The sequence below is a fragment of the Pinus tabuliformis genome, chromosome 2_1 (assembly GCF_031772625.1).
Source record: "Pinus tabuliformis cultivar Carrire ecotype Pingquan chromosome 2_1, CPIR1, whole genome shotgun sequence".
Taxonomy (NCBI): Eukaryota; Viridiplantae; Streptophyta; class Pinopsida; order Pinales; family Pinaceae; genus Pinus; species Pinus tabuliformis.
Window position 1 is genome coordinate 226,515,434 of NC_142299.1, and position 16,292 is coordinate 226,531,725.

The 16,292-nt window shown below is 43.5% G+C and overlaps 1 protein-coding gene across 1 annotated transcript; it reads right to left on the reverse strand.

The window, feature by feature from the left end:
- Positions 1-5,313: 5,313 nt before the first annotated feature.
- Positions 5,314-6,009, reverse strand: LOC149199553 (uncharacterized). Its single transcript, XM_089400611.1, has one exon. The coding sequence runs from the start codon at positions 6,007-6,009 to the stop codon at positions 5,314-5,316; it is 696 nt and encodes a 231-aa protein (XP_089256737.1).
- Positions 6,010-16,292: the final 10,283 nt, after the last annotated feature.

The following is a 16,292-nucleotide window of genomic DNA, read 5'->3' on the forward strand; positions in this document are numbered from 1 at the left end:
TTGACACATGACACAGCAGAGGGACTGAGGTGAGGATAGTAACAAATTACTGTGTAACTGATGCCCCCTAAAGCATGAAGCCCGAGAGAGTGGGAAGGGTGAAATGCTTTACGAAACTATCTGAACTGGAATACCACCTCGAAGATCCTCCAGGCACAAGTACAACTGATATGTCTGATAGTGAAGTAAAAATAGTCTAGGCATGGGCGCAGCCATCCAAAAGACATATGAAACTAGGTCTATGGTATGGTCGCAGCCATCCAGTTGACAAGACCATGATAATGATAAAGGTATGGTCGTAGCCATCTATGACGACTCAGGCATGGTCACAGCCATCCATCAAAGAGTCATATATGTAATCATGAACCAATCCACGTAGCCCAAACAAATGTAATCTTAGTTCGGGGTCTTGAAATCCAACCGATCATAGTACAAATTTTAGCACGCGAATAGATGTGTTGAGGTTGAGCATGATAGAAAGTCGCTTGATTACTAGACAATGATGAAAACCATTAACAAGAGTGAGAGAAACCACCAATAAAGGCAATGGCTCTCAAGGTATTGTCTAGTACAATCCACTAAGTGTCAAAAATGAGTTGATGTCGAAAACCCGTGGAATCACCCAATTGAAGACCAATGATGAAAGTCTATCATCAGGTGCGAATAACTTGCCATTGAGGCATGCAAGCTCCAAGGTACTGAAAGAGGTCTCTAGATCAATCTCCTGGATAATGAGCTAGTGTCGACAAGAGACAACCCATCACAAGAGGGCCATAACGTTTCCTCCATCAACGACATGAGACAAGGAACAAGTGGTAGATGGTGAAGCAGAGTATCAAAGGAGGAGGTAAGGGTGTGAACTACAGAAGGATTATACTCTTGAACATATCAGCGACACGACTCTGGAATGTGGCAACATTTTGGTACCAAGGGATCAGAGGCTTGATGGAGACAACACGGATCAAATGGAATGAGGCAAAATGGCTACCCAGAACCCCGGAAGGCCAACTGACGATGTGTGGATATCCCAACCCGACAAGAAGCAAAACTGTCGATGTTCAAGAGTGACCAGCTGCTGTAGGTAACCAATGATGACTTCCAAATTTTCCCCCACCATTGTTGGTGAGTACCCCAATTATTTTTGAAAGCAAGCTTGAAAGGGATAGCATATGCTTGTAATATAAGTTTGACCTTCGGACGAATCCAACCTAGCGATAGTTTAACGAGCCCTAGGGAGGAGAATCTAGAGTCTCTTCATGGTGATGAGACCAATGTCGTCAAGGTTAACAAGTCTGACATAGGTAAAACTCAGTTTCTTTTTCATGTTTAGAGAGTTTAAAAAAGACACGGAAAAGAAAACTCCAGGGGGGGGTCCTTTTTCATAAATTTGTGTCCCTCGAGCCCGAAAAAGTATAAAATAATACTCGAGAGAACCCCTTGACCATTACAATCAATGAGTACTTTTCGTAATTAGTGGCCTCAATTTGAAAAAGTAGAAAATCGATCGGTTACATGACATTTCGTAACCAATATCGAACTCGAAACAACAAAAGTCCAACAATCTTTTCACGTTTATACGGTCCGAAAATAGCTCAAAGTGGACTACCTTTTATTTCATTTAACAAGTCAAAAGGAATAACTCGACAATATTTTCGTCTTTTAAGTCGGAAAAGAGCTTAAAGAGGACTTTGCGAGAAATCTAGATCAAGTGTACCAGCCACCTCTGTTTCACAGAAACATCACACCATAAGATCCATTCGACATAAATACGTTACATACATGGAAATTAGTTAAAAACTCAAAACCCTAATTAAAACCCAAAAATAAATAGAAAAACCCTAAACCCTATAGTGTAAAACTCTAATTTTTTGGAAAAACACTATAAAAGGAGGGTATGGTAATTTTATTTTTACATTTACATTGTGAGTTTTTACCTTTGGTGTTTTGGTGTGCAAACCTGAGCAAAGTTCCGAGCTCGATTCTGGCATCAACGATCCACGATTTCACCCGAGACCTTCACCAAGTAAGTAATCTTCCCTTTGCATTGCATTTCAGTGGTTTTTTTCATTCAATTTGGTATTAGGTAGGTGGTTTTAGGTGGATTTTCAAATCCAAATCCACCTCTCGGTCGTCGCGGAAGATCTACTCGGGTTAGTAACGGCCAAGCCTGATAACACATACCACCATCGGGATCATCGTGAGAGATAGATGTACTCTCGCGACGATCTCAGGAAAAATGAACTGTTGACCTCGAGCCATCACCTCTATTTGGAAAATAGCCGCGACGGCACTATGAAGTTTAAATTTTTATAATTTATGCATTTAAGCTCATGAAAAGGGTTCTAATCCATTTTTCCTTTGACGCAGGGAAACATGGCATTTGTGTGGCAAGAAAGAACTCATGATATCAATGACGAACAAGCATTTAACGATCCCGGGTGTAGAAGAGCTTTACTTGCATGTGGATTGTTGAAATTCTTCCTCACTCCACATCTTTGAGCACAACCTAATTTGCTAGAGTTGTTAATCCGCTCTTGGAACCCGACGGATGGGAAGTTCGTCATCTGGGGCAAAGATATTGAATTTGATGCTATGGATATATATTTCTTGACTGGGTTGTCTTATTGCAGTGAGAGGCCGATCTTAGAGGGTCAACGGGTCACCGGCGAGACACTAGACATGTTGATAGCATGGGTGTGCCCAAGGGCATGCAAATCAAACACTAGCGGGAAATTACAGATCCCAATAGTGGAAGACTTGACTCTTCACTCAGTATTATTCATGGTGACAAGAACAGCGGACTCTTAAGCCCAACAAGAGGCAACAAAGACTGACCTCCGGTTAGCCCTTGATTTCCTTAACCCAACCATGTACAACTGGGATGAAGCAGTGGCCACTAACATGAAGAGGAAGCTCACAAAGTGACATGTGAAGCAGTTTGGATAACAGTTTGTTTTGATCCTACTCATGCTGGAGCGGTTGCTGTCTCTTCAATTGCAGGATATGGACTTATATAGACTTGGACCATGGGAGACCCGCATCATCCGCTGGGCACATGTTATGCTGCGAGGGGGTGGCGGTCGACCAGTATCATGGGGGACGCTATTCCGAGAGTGGCTAGATCGCCAGACGGTCTTTGTCGAGGATTGGCCATATGTAGGCATGGAATTTTGTGGAGACCCTGACATGATGCTTCCTGCTGGTGAGCAGTGGGATGATGGAGGTAAAACACTTGATCGAAACAACACACTATTTTTGTGTTTTGTTTTTTATGATGTTTTTGGATTTTATCATGCATATGTCTTAATGATGTCTCTTATGTTACTTGTAGATGTGGGACCAGAGAGGCCTGTAGGACTAGCTCCTGAGGCATGGAGGGATCCACAAGGCAACAGAGAGCTGGCCTTGGTTCCCCCAGCTAGCAACGCAGTGGAGGAGATAGCCCGTAACCTTGAGGGCCTGACTGACGGGATCCCAGATTACAGGGGGATCGAAGAGGTCCCAGTAGAGTACCAGAGACATACAGTCAGAGTGATACCTAGGGTGCATAAACTCTTGAGACGAGTCACGCAGGCAGTGGTCTACTATAGAGAGCATAACCCACCATAGTAGATACCTAGGCTTTACTTTCTACTGATTTTTTGAGAGACATGTGTCTCGGATGTATTGGACACAGACTCTATTTTTGACATATACACTTATTTTTTGAGCGCCTCGGTGCGCCACACGACATATATATATATATATATATATATATATACATGCTATCTTATGGTTCATTATTGTGTCTAAATTCTTCTTATACAATGTTTGATTACATGTTGCGTAAATTTCTATCTAATACATGATTTTCTAATGCATCAATTAATGTGTTTAATCTTCTTGGAATGTGTTGATATGTAATAAAATCAAAATCTCTTTCCAACAATTTAACACGTAAATACAACATTAAAATCTGATGATCTCTGACGGAATAATGCCCGTTAAGTTGGTGGACAACAAGTTGAGAATCGAGATTGACAACCAATGCATGAATATCGAAGTTAACAGCCTCGATCAGTAATTCAATGACAACGCTATATTCAGCGAAATTGTTTGTGGTACAACCCAGACAAATTCCTTGAAGGTCTACTAACTCACCATGAGGATCGTAGATCACCCATGCCATAGAGGAAAGGTTTCGGGTACTGCGGCAGGCACCATCAACGAAACCAATGTAAGGTGTAGCATACATTTGCAAAAGAAGTAAAAAGACACAAGAAGCGGTAATTACGCCTACACACCAAGCCATACAATCAAACACACACTAAAAACACACACGTTGAAGACACGTGTATGTACAAATCAGATGCACGAGATTCATGCATAATATTTTTTCAAATAAATCTCGTTTCAGGGCTTATCTATAGGGTTCCCTTCATAATCGATCAGCTCATTGGCCCCTTTTTGAAAAACACATTTCACAATGTAAGGCCCATGCCACATAGGCTCGAATTTTCCTGCCCCCAACTTATCAATTGCTTGATCATAGAGCAGGACTAAATCTCCTTCAACGAAAGAACGAGGATGAACAGCTTGGTCGAAGTGAGTTTTCACTCTCTTCTTCTGTGCTTCAATAACTAGAGAGGCTAGTCGACGGGTCTCGTCCAACCTCTCTAGCTAAAGAAGACATTCTTCTACCGAAGTAGTGTTCGGGAGCAATTCAACAGCTAATTTAAGCGAAGGGATCTCAATCTCAATCGGAAGGGTAGCCTCCATACCGTCAACCAATTAGAACAGGGTGAACCCGGTGGCATCCTTCATGGAAGTTCGGTAGGCCCATAAGGCAAAAAACAACATCAGATGCCAATTGGACTTGTGCATGCCAATGGTGCGTTGAAGCATCGTGACCAAAACTTTGTTAACAGCTTCTACTTAGCCGTTGGCCTGAGGATAATACAACGTTGAACTATCATGCCGCAAGCCTAGCTGGGTTGTTAACTCAGTCATCATATGATTATGGAAATGAGAATCGTGATCAGTGACGATAGCCTGAGGGACTCCGAATCGTGAAATGACATGATTGAATAAAAATTGCACCACTGTCTTACCGTCATTAGATAACATAGGCATCGCCTCGGCCCATTTCGTGAAATAATTAACAGCAACGATGATATACCCATGCCCCCCGACCGAGCAAGGTTTACAGGTCATATAATCAATGCCCCATTTGGAGAAAGGGCCGATGGTAATGACAGGGTGCAAAGGAGAAGGAGGTGCACGCATCTTCCATTGGTAGATTTGGCACGCATGACAAGAGCGGACGGCGAGAATTCAATCCTTGAAAATAGATGACCAAAAATAACCAGCATGGAGGATCTTCTGAGCAATAGTACACCCAGACACATGACCACCACAGGCGCCAGAGTGACAGTCGTTCAAGACTCGTTCGGCTTCCTCGAACATTAGACAATGGCGGAGAATGGAGTTAGTGCTGACACGGTACAGGGTGTCCCCGATAATGCGATAGGGTTGAGAATGATAGCGAATACGTCGTCGAGCAACCTTAGACAAATCAGGATGAAAGGAGGACGTCTGAAGGTAGACAATAATATCCCTGTACCATGGATCGAGGGTGCTAATTAAGAACAGAGACTCATCCGTAATATGGTCCTCGAATCGAGAGGGCACGGTCGCAGATGGTAGGGAGCAGAGCAACTCAGTGAAAACGAGGGATTTCTTAGACCTGGATGTAGTGAACTCCAAGTCAAACTCTTGAAGGATGATAATCTGCTTTGAGTACTTTCCCCCTAGTAACTGACGTGACAAGATGTACATCATTGGGTTGTAGTTAGAAATCACTGTCATGGTGCGCAACAATATATAGTGATGGAAACGTTGGATGGCATGAATGGTGGCCAATGCCAACTTCTCGATATAGGCATATCGAGTTTCCATGTCAAGTAGATTGCGGCTGAGATAGTAGACAACGTGCTCAGTACCATCATCATCGTCTTGGACAAGAACCATGTCGATGGTGCTATCGGTAGTGGTGAAATAAAGAGTATAGTCACAGTGATAATCAAGCGGACGTAACAATGGAGCAGAAACAAGGAGCGCCTTGAGCTGCTCGAATGACTCTTACACAACAGTATCCCAAACAAAAGGGGTATCCCGTTTTGATAAACACGTATAGCCTTTGGCCACTTCAGCATAGTTTGGAATAAAACGGCATTAAAAATGGCTTTACCTTGCAAACTCTGCAATTGCTACAAAGAAGCAGGGGGAGGAAGATTCAAGATTGCTTCAACCTTAAAGGGATCCAAGCAGATGCCCTCTTTGGAGACTACGAACCCAAGAAGTATGCCAGATTCAATGGAGAAGACACATTTATGCAGATTAAGGCGAATACGATAGTGTCGACAGCGCAGAAGGACTTTGCGGAGGTGATTTGGATGGTCATGGCACTTCGCTGAATGAGCCGAAAGGTCATCTAGGAAAGGTTGTACAATGTGCTGAATATCATGGAACATGTAAGACATTACATGTTGGAAGGTACCACTGGCATTTTTTAGACCAAAAGGGAGTTTCTTATAAGCAAAAGTACCCCACGGACAGATAAAGGTGGTCTTGTGTTGATTTGCGAGCGATATATTGATCTGGTTGTAACCAGAGAAGCCATCCATAAATGAATAAATATCGTTGCCAGCACACTCATCAATGACCTGGTCAATGAAAGGTCTGGGGTAATTATCTTTGGGACAGGCATGATTAATGTCTCGATAATCAACACATACCCTAATAGTTCCCTATTTCTTGGTCACAGGGACAATATTAGAAACCTAATCTATAAGTGGGATAGGGTAAATAAAACCAACTTTAAGAAGCTTTTCAACTTCCGCTTTGATAGTTGCAGCCTTTCGGGGGTGCACGAGGCGTAGACACTATCGAACAGGTTTAGCACCCGGATACGTAGGTATGTCATGCACCATGATTCTAGGATTGATTCCGAGCATCTCTTCATACGACCAAGCAAAAACATCATGAAATTCTCAAAAAAGATCAGTATAAAGTTGAATCTCCTCTAGAGTATAGGTTACTCAGACGCGAATATGCTCGACAACTCCTGGGTTAACAGAGATTTCGGTAGGTTGAGTTTATGTAATGTTCCCCATATTGACCTTAGAGAAAACTTGATGGATTTGAATAGGTGTCTGAAGGGGTTGGGAGGGGACACAGGAAGCAAACTGCTCAAGACAAGTAAGCATAGCCCCATGGGTAGGGAGAAACGAGGAACGATGGTGATGATCAGACCAAGGGGGTTCCTCAAAAGACATAGTCTCAATAATCGCTTCATCAGAAGGAAATACTTCCTGTAAGGGGTCCGAAGAAGCACTATCTCCAAGCCAAGGGGATTGGACGTACAAGTCGAGAGCCCTACTCGAAAGAGCAGGTTCAGGAAGTGAAGCCTGTTAGCGCTTGAGATTTCACCCTAGGCTGAGGAAGGTAAACCTTCAAGGCAACATCAAACCATTTCACCTCGTAGCTAGCCCTACGGGGTATGAGAAGGCTCTCTCTGGTCAAACTCGGTGGATTTTTCAATAGGATGAGCTGACCAATCAAAGGTAACACTGATATTAGGCTAGTAAACTGATAAGGAGGGTTGATTTAAAGTTTTTGGGGTTTTTGGTGGCAATTGGAGGGAGTGCAATTCAGGGTGCGGGGATTGAGCTCAGTTTTTGCAGGTGGATCTTTGGGGCAAGGTAGGAGTTTGTGCTGATGCCTTTAGCTGAGATGGATGATCAAGGAAGAAAAAAGAGAAGCTAAAGAGGGCAAACAATGACTTTGAATCCTCTCTAGACAGTGGAAAACATAAACATTAAACAAATTTGAAAGCTGAGCATGGCAAGCATGAATTCAAACTTTATCACTTCATTTGTTTAATAAGCTGCAGTAAAGAAAGAGATGGAACACATAAACACACTTACAATTACAATAAGAGAACACATCATCAACACAAGAGTCCACAAGAATCCCAATGATGTCTGCAAAACCCTGGTCTTCCTTTTCCTCAAATTGCAGAGATACAAGTAAAATATACAATAGGAGCTTCTCCCTCAAGATTCCAACCATGAAAATGAGCAAGAGAAGGCATAATATAGATGATCTAACTCCTTTCCCCACCTCTAGGGGTCGAGCTCAGCTTCCTAGGAGCTGTTTCAACTAATTCTAAACTGAGCACTAGATAATAGGCAGTCAAAACAACTTGCCTCTAAAACTTAGGAAACCTATCCATGCATTAAATATTTACCATTTACATCAAAGAATCTTCTAGAAGTGATGAAGGAGAGTAAAAGTATCTAAGTGCCATGAAAATTACACAAAAATCCATCATTTACATGCCTCAAAAGTCAACCAAAGTAAAAACAGTGTTTTGCTGGCCGAACTGGTCAAAACAGTGAAATTTCCCTGAGTGGTCGCGCCCCTCACTTTGACTGGTCACGCGCATTGACAGCTCTGTTTGAGGGCCTTCCCGGTGTCCAAATCAGGTGCAAGATATCTCATTGGAAAGGTCTATGAGTCTACTTTCCAACCCCACTAGAATTTCTGAATTTGGAGTTGATTTGACCCCTCAAAAGTCATTTCTCCCAAGGCAGCTTTCTGCAACTCAAAAAAGGGGCAGAAAGTCAAAATTTGCATGTATTTTGAGCTTTTGGAAGCCCAAATCTTTAAAAAATCTGAAACCCATCCATAGGCAAGTGTATTTTTGCATGAAAGTTCCAAAAATGTAGAGTTTTCCCTGTTCTGAGCTGTCCCCATGACTGGTCGCGAGCGGGGTGAGACCACTCAAATGGCCAAAACCTGTAAAATTCTCAAAAATGCCAAAAATGTCTCAAAACTCTCAAAATTTCTTGGGTTTGCTGCTAGGAGGAGGCTAATGAGTATCATGGTGAGTGAGAGAGGCCTCAGCCAAGATACAGAGCGGGTTGGTCTTCTTCTTCCTCTTGCGGGCCTCGGACAACTTCCTTTGGAGTATCTTCATCTTTGCTTTGCAAACATGCATTCTCGCCCAATAATGATTTTTCATGTTCCGTAGCAGCCTCTTGTCTTGGTTGGCTTTCTCCAACAGTCTCTCCAAGTGTGCATTCACACGGATAAGCATGGATTCCCTCTCCTTGGGCAGCAAGTCACCGGGCCTCCTACGGTTGATGACTCGGTCACTTCGAATCCTCCACAGCTCATCCAACTCTTTCTCATCCTCAAGTTGCTTGTTGCGCTGCTCAAGATAGTTTATTGTCCATTGGGCCATGTCGAGCTTTTTTTGTAACAAGCGGTTTTCCGCCTCTCTCTGTCAGATGATCTCATGCAAATCTGAAGTGGGGGAGCGAGCATCAAGGTCAATGAAATCATGATGTGTATCGCCAACTCTCTCGTCCTCAACCATGGGCTGCTTGCCTTCCCGTACTGCCTCTGCTGATGAAGAATGCGAGGCCCCTTCCACCTGATGTGGAGATAACACTCGCTGACCTGTAGATGATGATGGCGAGACCCCTTCCACCTGCTATGGAGAAAGTACTCGTCGAGCTGCTGCAAACAAGGTCCTGTGACCTCTCTGGTAGGTGAGCTGAGGTGAGGAAGCAACCTGTCTCTGAACAATGATCTCGGGCTGGTGAGATGGACCTCCCTCCTCATAAATGACCTCTGGCTCTGGGTGTGGCTGTGGTGGCACTGTAAAGAACTCATGAGAAATGAAGTCTGCCCATGGAATGCCCTGCTGACTCAACTGATGGGAAACAATGAGCTGGATGAGACCATGATGGCACAAACTCCTATGCTGCTGAGCTGGGGACTGCCTCTGAAACACGGACACCATCCTCTGAATGTCCTGGAGGAAGAAAACCGGGATGTTCATCATCCTCACTCGGGTAAAGTGCATCAACAGGCGAATGTGACAAGAGAAGACCTGTGAAAATCTTCCCTCGCATGTGAAGTAATGCATGATAAGCCGCATGATCGGAGCATACTCCCCCCGGAGGAATCTGAAGGGAAAGACCCTTGACAAGTGACTCATGAATGCTGGCCTGACATATGGCTCAAAATAAACATAATCCAGCATTTTGCGCTTGGGCCACACCTCACCCACATTTGGTATCCCGGTAGCCTCTGAAATCACCTCCGGAGATAGTACAAAATTCACCCCTGCAAGAGTGACCTGCCCATCATGAAGGTGCAAAACAAATAAGCGGGCCAACTCCCTGTGGTGCTGAATCTGGGCAAGCCTCTCACAGAACTGAAAACATGACATATAACGGAAACAATTCACTGCCATAGGACAGGCCTGCAATTCTGCCAAAGAGGTGGGTTCCTCTCTCCTATGATGACCACCTTTGCCACCCTTACGAGGCCTCTGCTGTACCTCGATCTCTGTGGAAGAAGACCGGTCATCACCTTGCTCATAGGTTTTAGTGGTTGACATGGTGCTTTTGAGCAAAGTGAAGCAAATAGATAGAGTAAACTGCTGCCCTTGCCTGCAAAAATGCTGAGAAGTATGCTGATTTCAAGGGGAAAAAATCATAAGGGAAATGTTAGGGGAGGGATTTTTAATAAGGAATGGGAAAATATGTAAAAACAGGGATTTTTAAGGGATAATTCACAAAATGTCAAACATATCATCTCATCTTCCATCATTAGGAAATCATTTGCAAAGAAATACTTTATTAGGGAAAATACGTATGATAGTCATCAAGGGAAAGGACATGCATTTGCAACAGGAGTATAGGACAGCATAGATAGCTTGCTCCTTTGAGTTTTTTGTTTTTTCAATGTACATCATAAGGTAAACAGTGTTTTTCAAAGGATTTTATGTACATTTAGTCATAGGGGAACAAGGCTTCTTTTACATCTTTTCATAAGGGAAAAGGGATCTTAATTGAACAGGATTTTAGGGAAGGGGTAGAGAGGAAAACAGGGCTTAGTTTTGGGGAGACACAACAATATTCTTTTGCAAACAATATTTACAGCAATATGTCCATTTTATACATATACACAGCTGCATTTTTCTTGTTTTTGCTATGGATATGCAACAGTAGTGTGTCTTCTATTTTCCAATGGCTATGCACAGCAACATCTTTTTTTTATTTAGCCATTTTGCCATATTATTGCTCTTTTCTCTTTTTACATAACATTTTTTATCCTTGCTGTTGTTCATTTATTTTCCTTGCCGTGTGGAGGGTATTAGGGTTTGGGTAGAATACATGAAAGGGCATTAGGGTTTTGTAAAGGGATTTGGGGGAGGGATAGGGTTTTAGGAATTTGGGATGAGAGATTTAGTATTTATTGCAAATGAGATAAGATATAAACATATTATGACATTTGTGAATTTAATAGGAAACAAGGAGGGAATAAATAGGGATTTAAAGCCTTGAAAAAACATCAACCCTAGCATAATGCCTACATGAACAAGCAATCACCCAAATCCATTTCTCCTTACATTTCTTGGTGATAAACATATATATGCAAGCCCATCATTTCATGTTTCAAGCATTCAAACGCACTAGAAGACCCTACCTCAATCAGTTGAGCAAGCAAGAGGGCGATTTAGTCGATTTGGAGTGGTTCTGTAGAAGACAGCTTGAGTGGTCGCGCCCCTGCTCTGAGTGGTCGCGCCCTGCCTGAGTGGTCGCGCCCTTTAGAAAAATACACTGCAGAGGGGTCGCTGAGTGGTCGTGCCCTACCCAACTGGTCGCGCACTGAGCCTGAGTGGTCGCGCCCCTGAGAATGACTCCAACTTTCTGCAAATCACCTCTTTTGACCTCTCACTCGTTTTTGCAAGCTCTCAAATGCATAATGAGGCTGTTTAGAGGGAAATTTACTCTTTATAGGCCCAATTTGAAAAAATTAACTTACCAAACCCACTTTCTAATGTTTTTGTTTTGACATTCACTTTTAACACTGTTTTGAGTTCACTTTGTCCTGAATTTGATCTTTTGAGTGCTTTAACTCCGTTCTTTTTGCAGGTTGACCATCTGATGGACTCTGGCGAGGAGACCAGGGTTATTGCTGGCATTTTGAAGAATTTTGAAAATTTTCCTTTTTTTTACAAATTTCACATGACCTTGGGTTTAAAAACAGGGTTTTTAAATCCAAGGTATAAATGAGCTGTACCTGATGAAAAATATCAATGGAACATATTTACATACCTCCTTCCGGCTTACTGGGGACTATTAGACCTCTGACTCATGACCTTGCAGTGATTTTTGACCAAAACCCTAGACCTAAGACTTGGGACTTCAAGACAAAAATAAAACAAGTGTAACACAAGTTCATTAAATGATATGTCCTGATCCAGCAAAGCCAAGAAGGGAACAAGGACCAGCTCCTCCATCAGTTTTATGGCATGCCTAACGGGATGCAAAACTGATACTGATGAGACACCTACTTATGCATATGCAAAGAGTTTTTTGATCACTGATGGAGGGCATTCATGACCGACACTAACAAAGCCGATGCAGAAACAATGTCGACATAGTTGATCTCAGCAGGACTCAATGACATGACATTGCCCCAAGATTGTACCTGATCAGCGGGAGGAAGAACCCAAGGATCAGAACTAACAGAAACCATATTATTGAGCAATGTTGGGGGGTGGGAGTGAAAAAACACCCGTAAGGGCAAGATCTTTAAAAATTCCAGCACCCACACTCTCATACAGAATGGAGGTATGCTCCATGAAAGGCACATTTCCATCGGAAGAAGAGGAAGAGAAGAAGGACAGCTGGTCTACCATGACAATCTTCCCTTGATGGGGAAAATGAAGGACATGAAATAGAGATGAAGCCATGGCTTGCATGGCATAGGTCCAGCTTCATCCTAAGAGGAGGTTGTAAGTCAAATTGGCATCAACAACTTCGACCTCAACTTCGACTGTCTTCCCTTCGAGAGTAATAGGCAGATGTGGGAGTATACCATAAGGATGAGAATCTCTCCCATTGAAGGCTTCCAAGGTATTGGGAGACTGGCTCAGGGTTGGAGAATCGATAGCCTTCCAACAAGCAACGGACATGATGCAAGTAGAAGCGCCTTCATCAATAACAATGTAGTGAATAGACTTAGAATTGATGACAACTTGAAGAAGGAAGGCTATTTGGTGAGGCACCCTCAGTACATGATTTTCCAAGTCAAAGTGATCAAATCTGAGTCAGCTAGGTCAATGCCACTGATGGCCGATAGCAATGACTTCCTCTGGGAGGGACAGCTCTGAAGGACCTCTAAAGCAAACATAGCCGAAGGAGATTGGTCTAAGTCCTCAATGATGCTATAATGTTGGGCAGCACGAGAATTAGGGTTGTAAGAAGACTTCTAGAGCACTCCTTTAGGAGGAGGTCAAGTGACCGACTCAGTACTAGGTCGCTCAATATGGAGCAGCCCCAAACTAGATGAAGGAACACTAGAGGGGACCTCAGTTTCCTTCTCGGCGGGTGGAGGATACTCTTTTGACCGTGTACTGATATGGACGGGAATTGTCCTAGCCATAAAAACTTGAGAGCCAAAGGGGGAAGAGGATTGAGATGGATCAGCCACCATTTGAGTTTGCTATGAGGAAAAAGGCTCTTTGAGCATAGTAGGAGTCGGCACCTTTTAACAAACGAATAACTTCATACTGCCTTGGGCAATCTTTAGTATAGTGATCCTCATCGCAAATAAGACAAGGATACTTAGGTTTGCGCTTGGAACCTTCCTTGACCGGAGGCTTAGGGGGATCCTACTTTGGTTGATCTGCTTTATTCTTTCCTTTTCCCTTCTTCTTACCTTTCAAGGGTTTGTCTTCCGCAGTGGACTAAACGACGTTAACCTCAGAAGTTTTACCAGAATTGCATGAATCCTGAGAAGCATTTTCATTTGGAGCATTAGATTTTTGCTTCGCAGGTTTGGCAGAAGCTTTTCTAGAGGACACGTTAACAGAACTGATGACACCATCAACAAATGGCACTAACGGAGCTTTAGAAATTCCGGGTCACGGGGCGTCTGGAAAATAATCATATAGCATACCAGAATAGGACTAAACCAAGTCAAGGTACTGAGCATGCGCAATAGCCTATTCTTCAGTTACACATGCCCCCATAGCAATGTCCCGGGTTATCAGACCGACAAACAAGGTTGTAAACCAGTCGGTGAGAAGCTGGTCAAGGATCCAAAACTTAATTATACAATGATGCCACCTCCATTCATGAATGTGACTAGAGATATGCGTAGCCGTGCTCTGTTTCAAAGATGTTAGGAGGTGTGTGCCTGTTTCATATCGAATTGGCAACTGAAAATGAGTTAAAATTGCCATAGCCAGCGAGTTAAAGTCCTGAAACGTTCCACGAGCCAACTCAATATACCATTTTGCGGCAGAGCCAATAACAGTCTGTTGGAATAGTCGGAGCCAGATTAAATCATCAAGCCATGAATTCAATGAACACCATAGGTGATAGGTCATGACATGAGCTTGGGGATCTTCTCCATATATACCATCGAATTTGGGACAATCACTAGGAATCTTAGTTGGAACTGGTGGCCAATACGGATTATGAAGGATAGGATCATTTGTCAGTTTGGACACATCTGGTAATTCCAACGTCACCAAAAAGGGTAATTGAGGGTTGAAGGACATCTGAGGTTGCGGGTAAGAAACAGCACCAGAGTTCCATCCAGTTCTGTGTTTCCCCCATTGATTTTGTCTGGACGGATTTGGCCCATAAGGGTTTTGTCCGTAGGGATTTTTTCCATAGGGGTTATAGCTGTAACTAGATGGTTGACCCTGGATTTGACCCCCTACATTCCACTGATTACCAACTTGACCCACAGGAGCAATGTATGGTTGCTAAAAATTCTGATAAGGGTTAACCTGTGGTTGTTGATAATTTTGGTATGGGGAAAATTGAGTTTTCCCTTGGGGTTGCTGGAAACCATAAGGCGGTTGGGCTCCAAATTGAGCCTGGGGGCCAGGCTGCATTTGATGAGCAGGTTGGGTTTGAAGCCCAACTTGAGTTTGAAGACCGGATTGGGTCTGGGGCCCAGACTGGGGCTGAAAACTAGGTGGAGCTTGAGAAGCAATGAGCGTTTGAGTGCCTGGTTGAGCAGGCCCAGATGGATGTCCTTGGGAGAACTGAGGCTGAGCCATCTGGCTAGAAGGTGGACCTGGTTGAGATTGAGGTTGACCCATTTTCCTAGAAGGTTGAGCTTGTTGGGTATTGGGTTGACCTTGCACAACCAAGGGTTGCCCTGACTGACCAGATGGTTGAGCAGACTGGACAATCGGTTGGCCTTGTTGGATTTGAGGCTGACCAATTTGTCCAGAAGGTTGACTAGGCTGGATAGTGGGTTGGCCTTGCTGAACATGAGGCTGACCAACTTGCCTAGAAGGGTAGCCTTGCTAGATACCGGGTTGGCCTTGTTGCATGTAAGGTTGTCCCAAATTACCAGAAGGCTACCCAAAGTATGTGAAATATGAACCACTGAAGGCCAAAGGTTGTCCCTGGAAGGGTTGTCCTTGTGGGCCGAAAGGTTGCCCTGGATAATGTTGTCTGTAATACAGTTATCCGTGAGGTGGCTGCCAATATGATGGTTGACCTTTATTGGGTGGTCCTTGAATGTTTTAAGGCTATGCTTGGCCACCATGATAAGTGGTGGTACCTCAGGCAACAGATAACGAAATCGAGACCTCAACCGTAGGTTGAGATGGCATAGGTCCGAGGTGATACATATGAGTTCTTCGAGAATCATAATAATGAAATGGATTTTGTGGATCCAGATTTTGAAGAGCTTGGAAATATTGATCATATGCCCCACCTACTGGAATGGAACCAGAAGAAGGCAGGGCACTCAAGGTAGGATTAACAACTCCAGATGTGGATGTCGATGGACCACTATTTGTAGGACCAGCTGAAGGTCCAACAATAGTGGTCACAACTGAAGATGTAGTGATGGCATTGACAATAGGGGCTGAAGAAGCCACACAAACAGTTGGAATAGTCGGAACCGATGTGACAGTCACATTATGAATCTGGGGCGTAAAAGGCTCCGAAGTTAGAGTGACGGTACGAGACCACATGGAACTTGTAAGGGGAGATCTAGAACCCATGATATCCGCTAAAGCATTATAGCATAAAGGCAACATGATACCAAGTGGGGTGACACGGAAGGGTGAAGTTTCCGTAGGTATAGGGATTTTACCGCTTGCTATAGAGGTTTCTTCACCCAGGACAGGGTTCGTCTCATCCATGTCGAAGGAAGACATTAGGACCGAAACACCAAAAGGAGTAACGTGA

Excerpts from the sequence above, each read along its gene's own strand:
- LOC149199553 (XM_089400611.1), bottom strand. The coding sequence starts at position 6,009 with ATGGTTCTTGTCCAAGACGATGATGATGGTACTGAGCACGTTGTCTAC.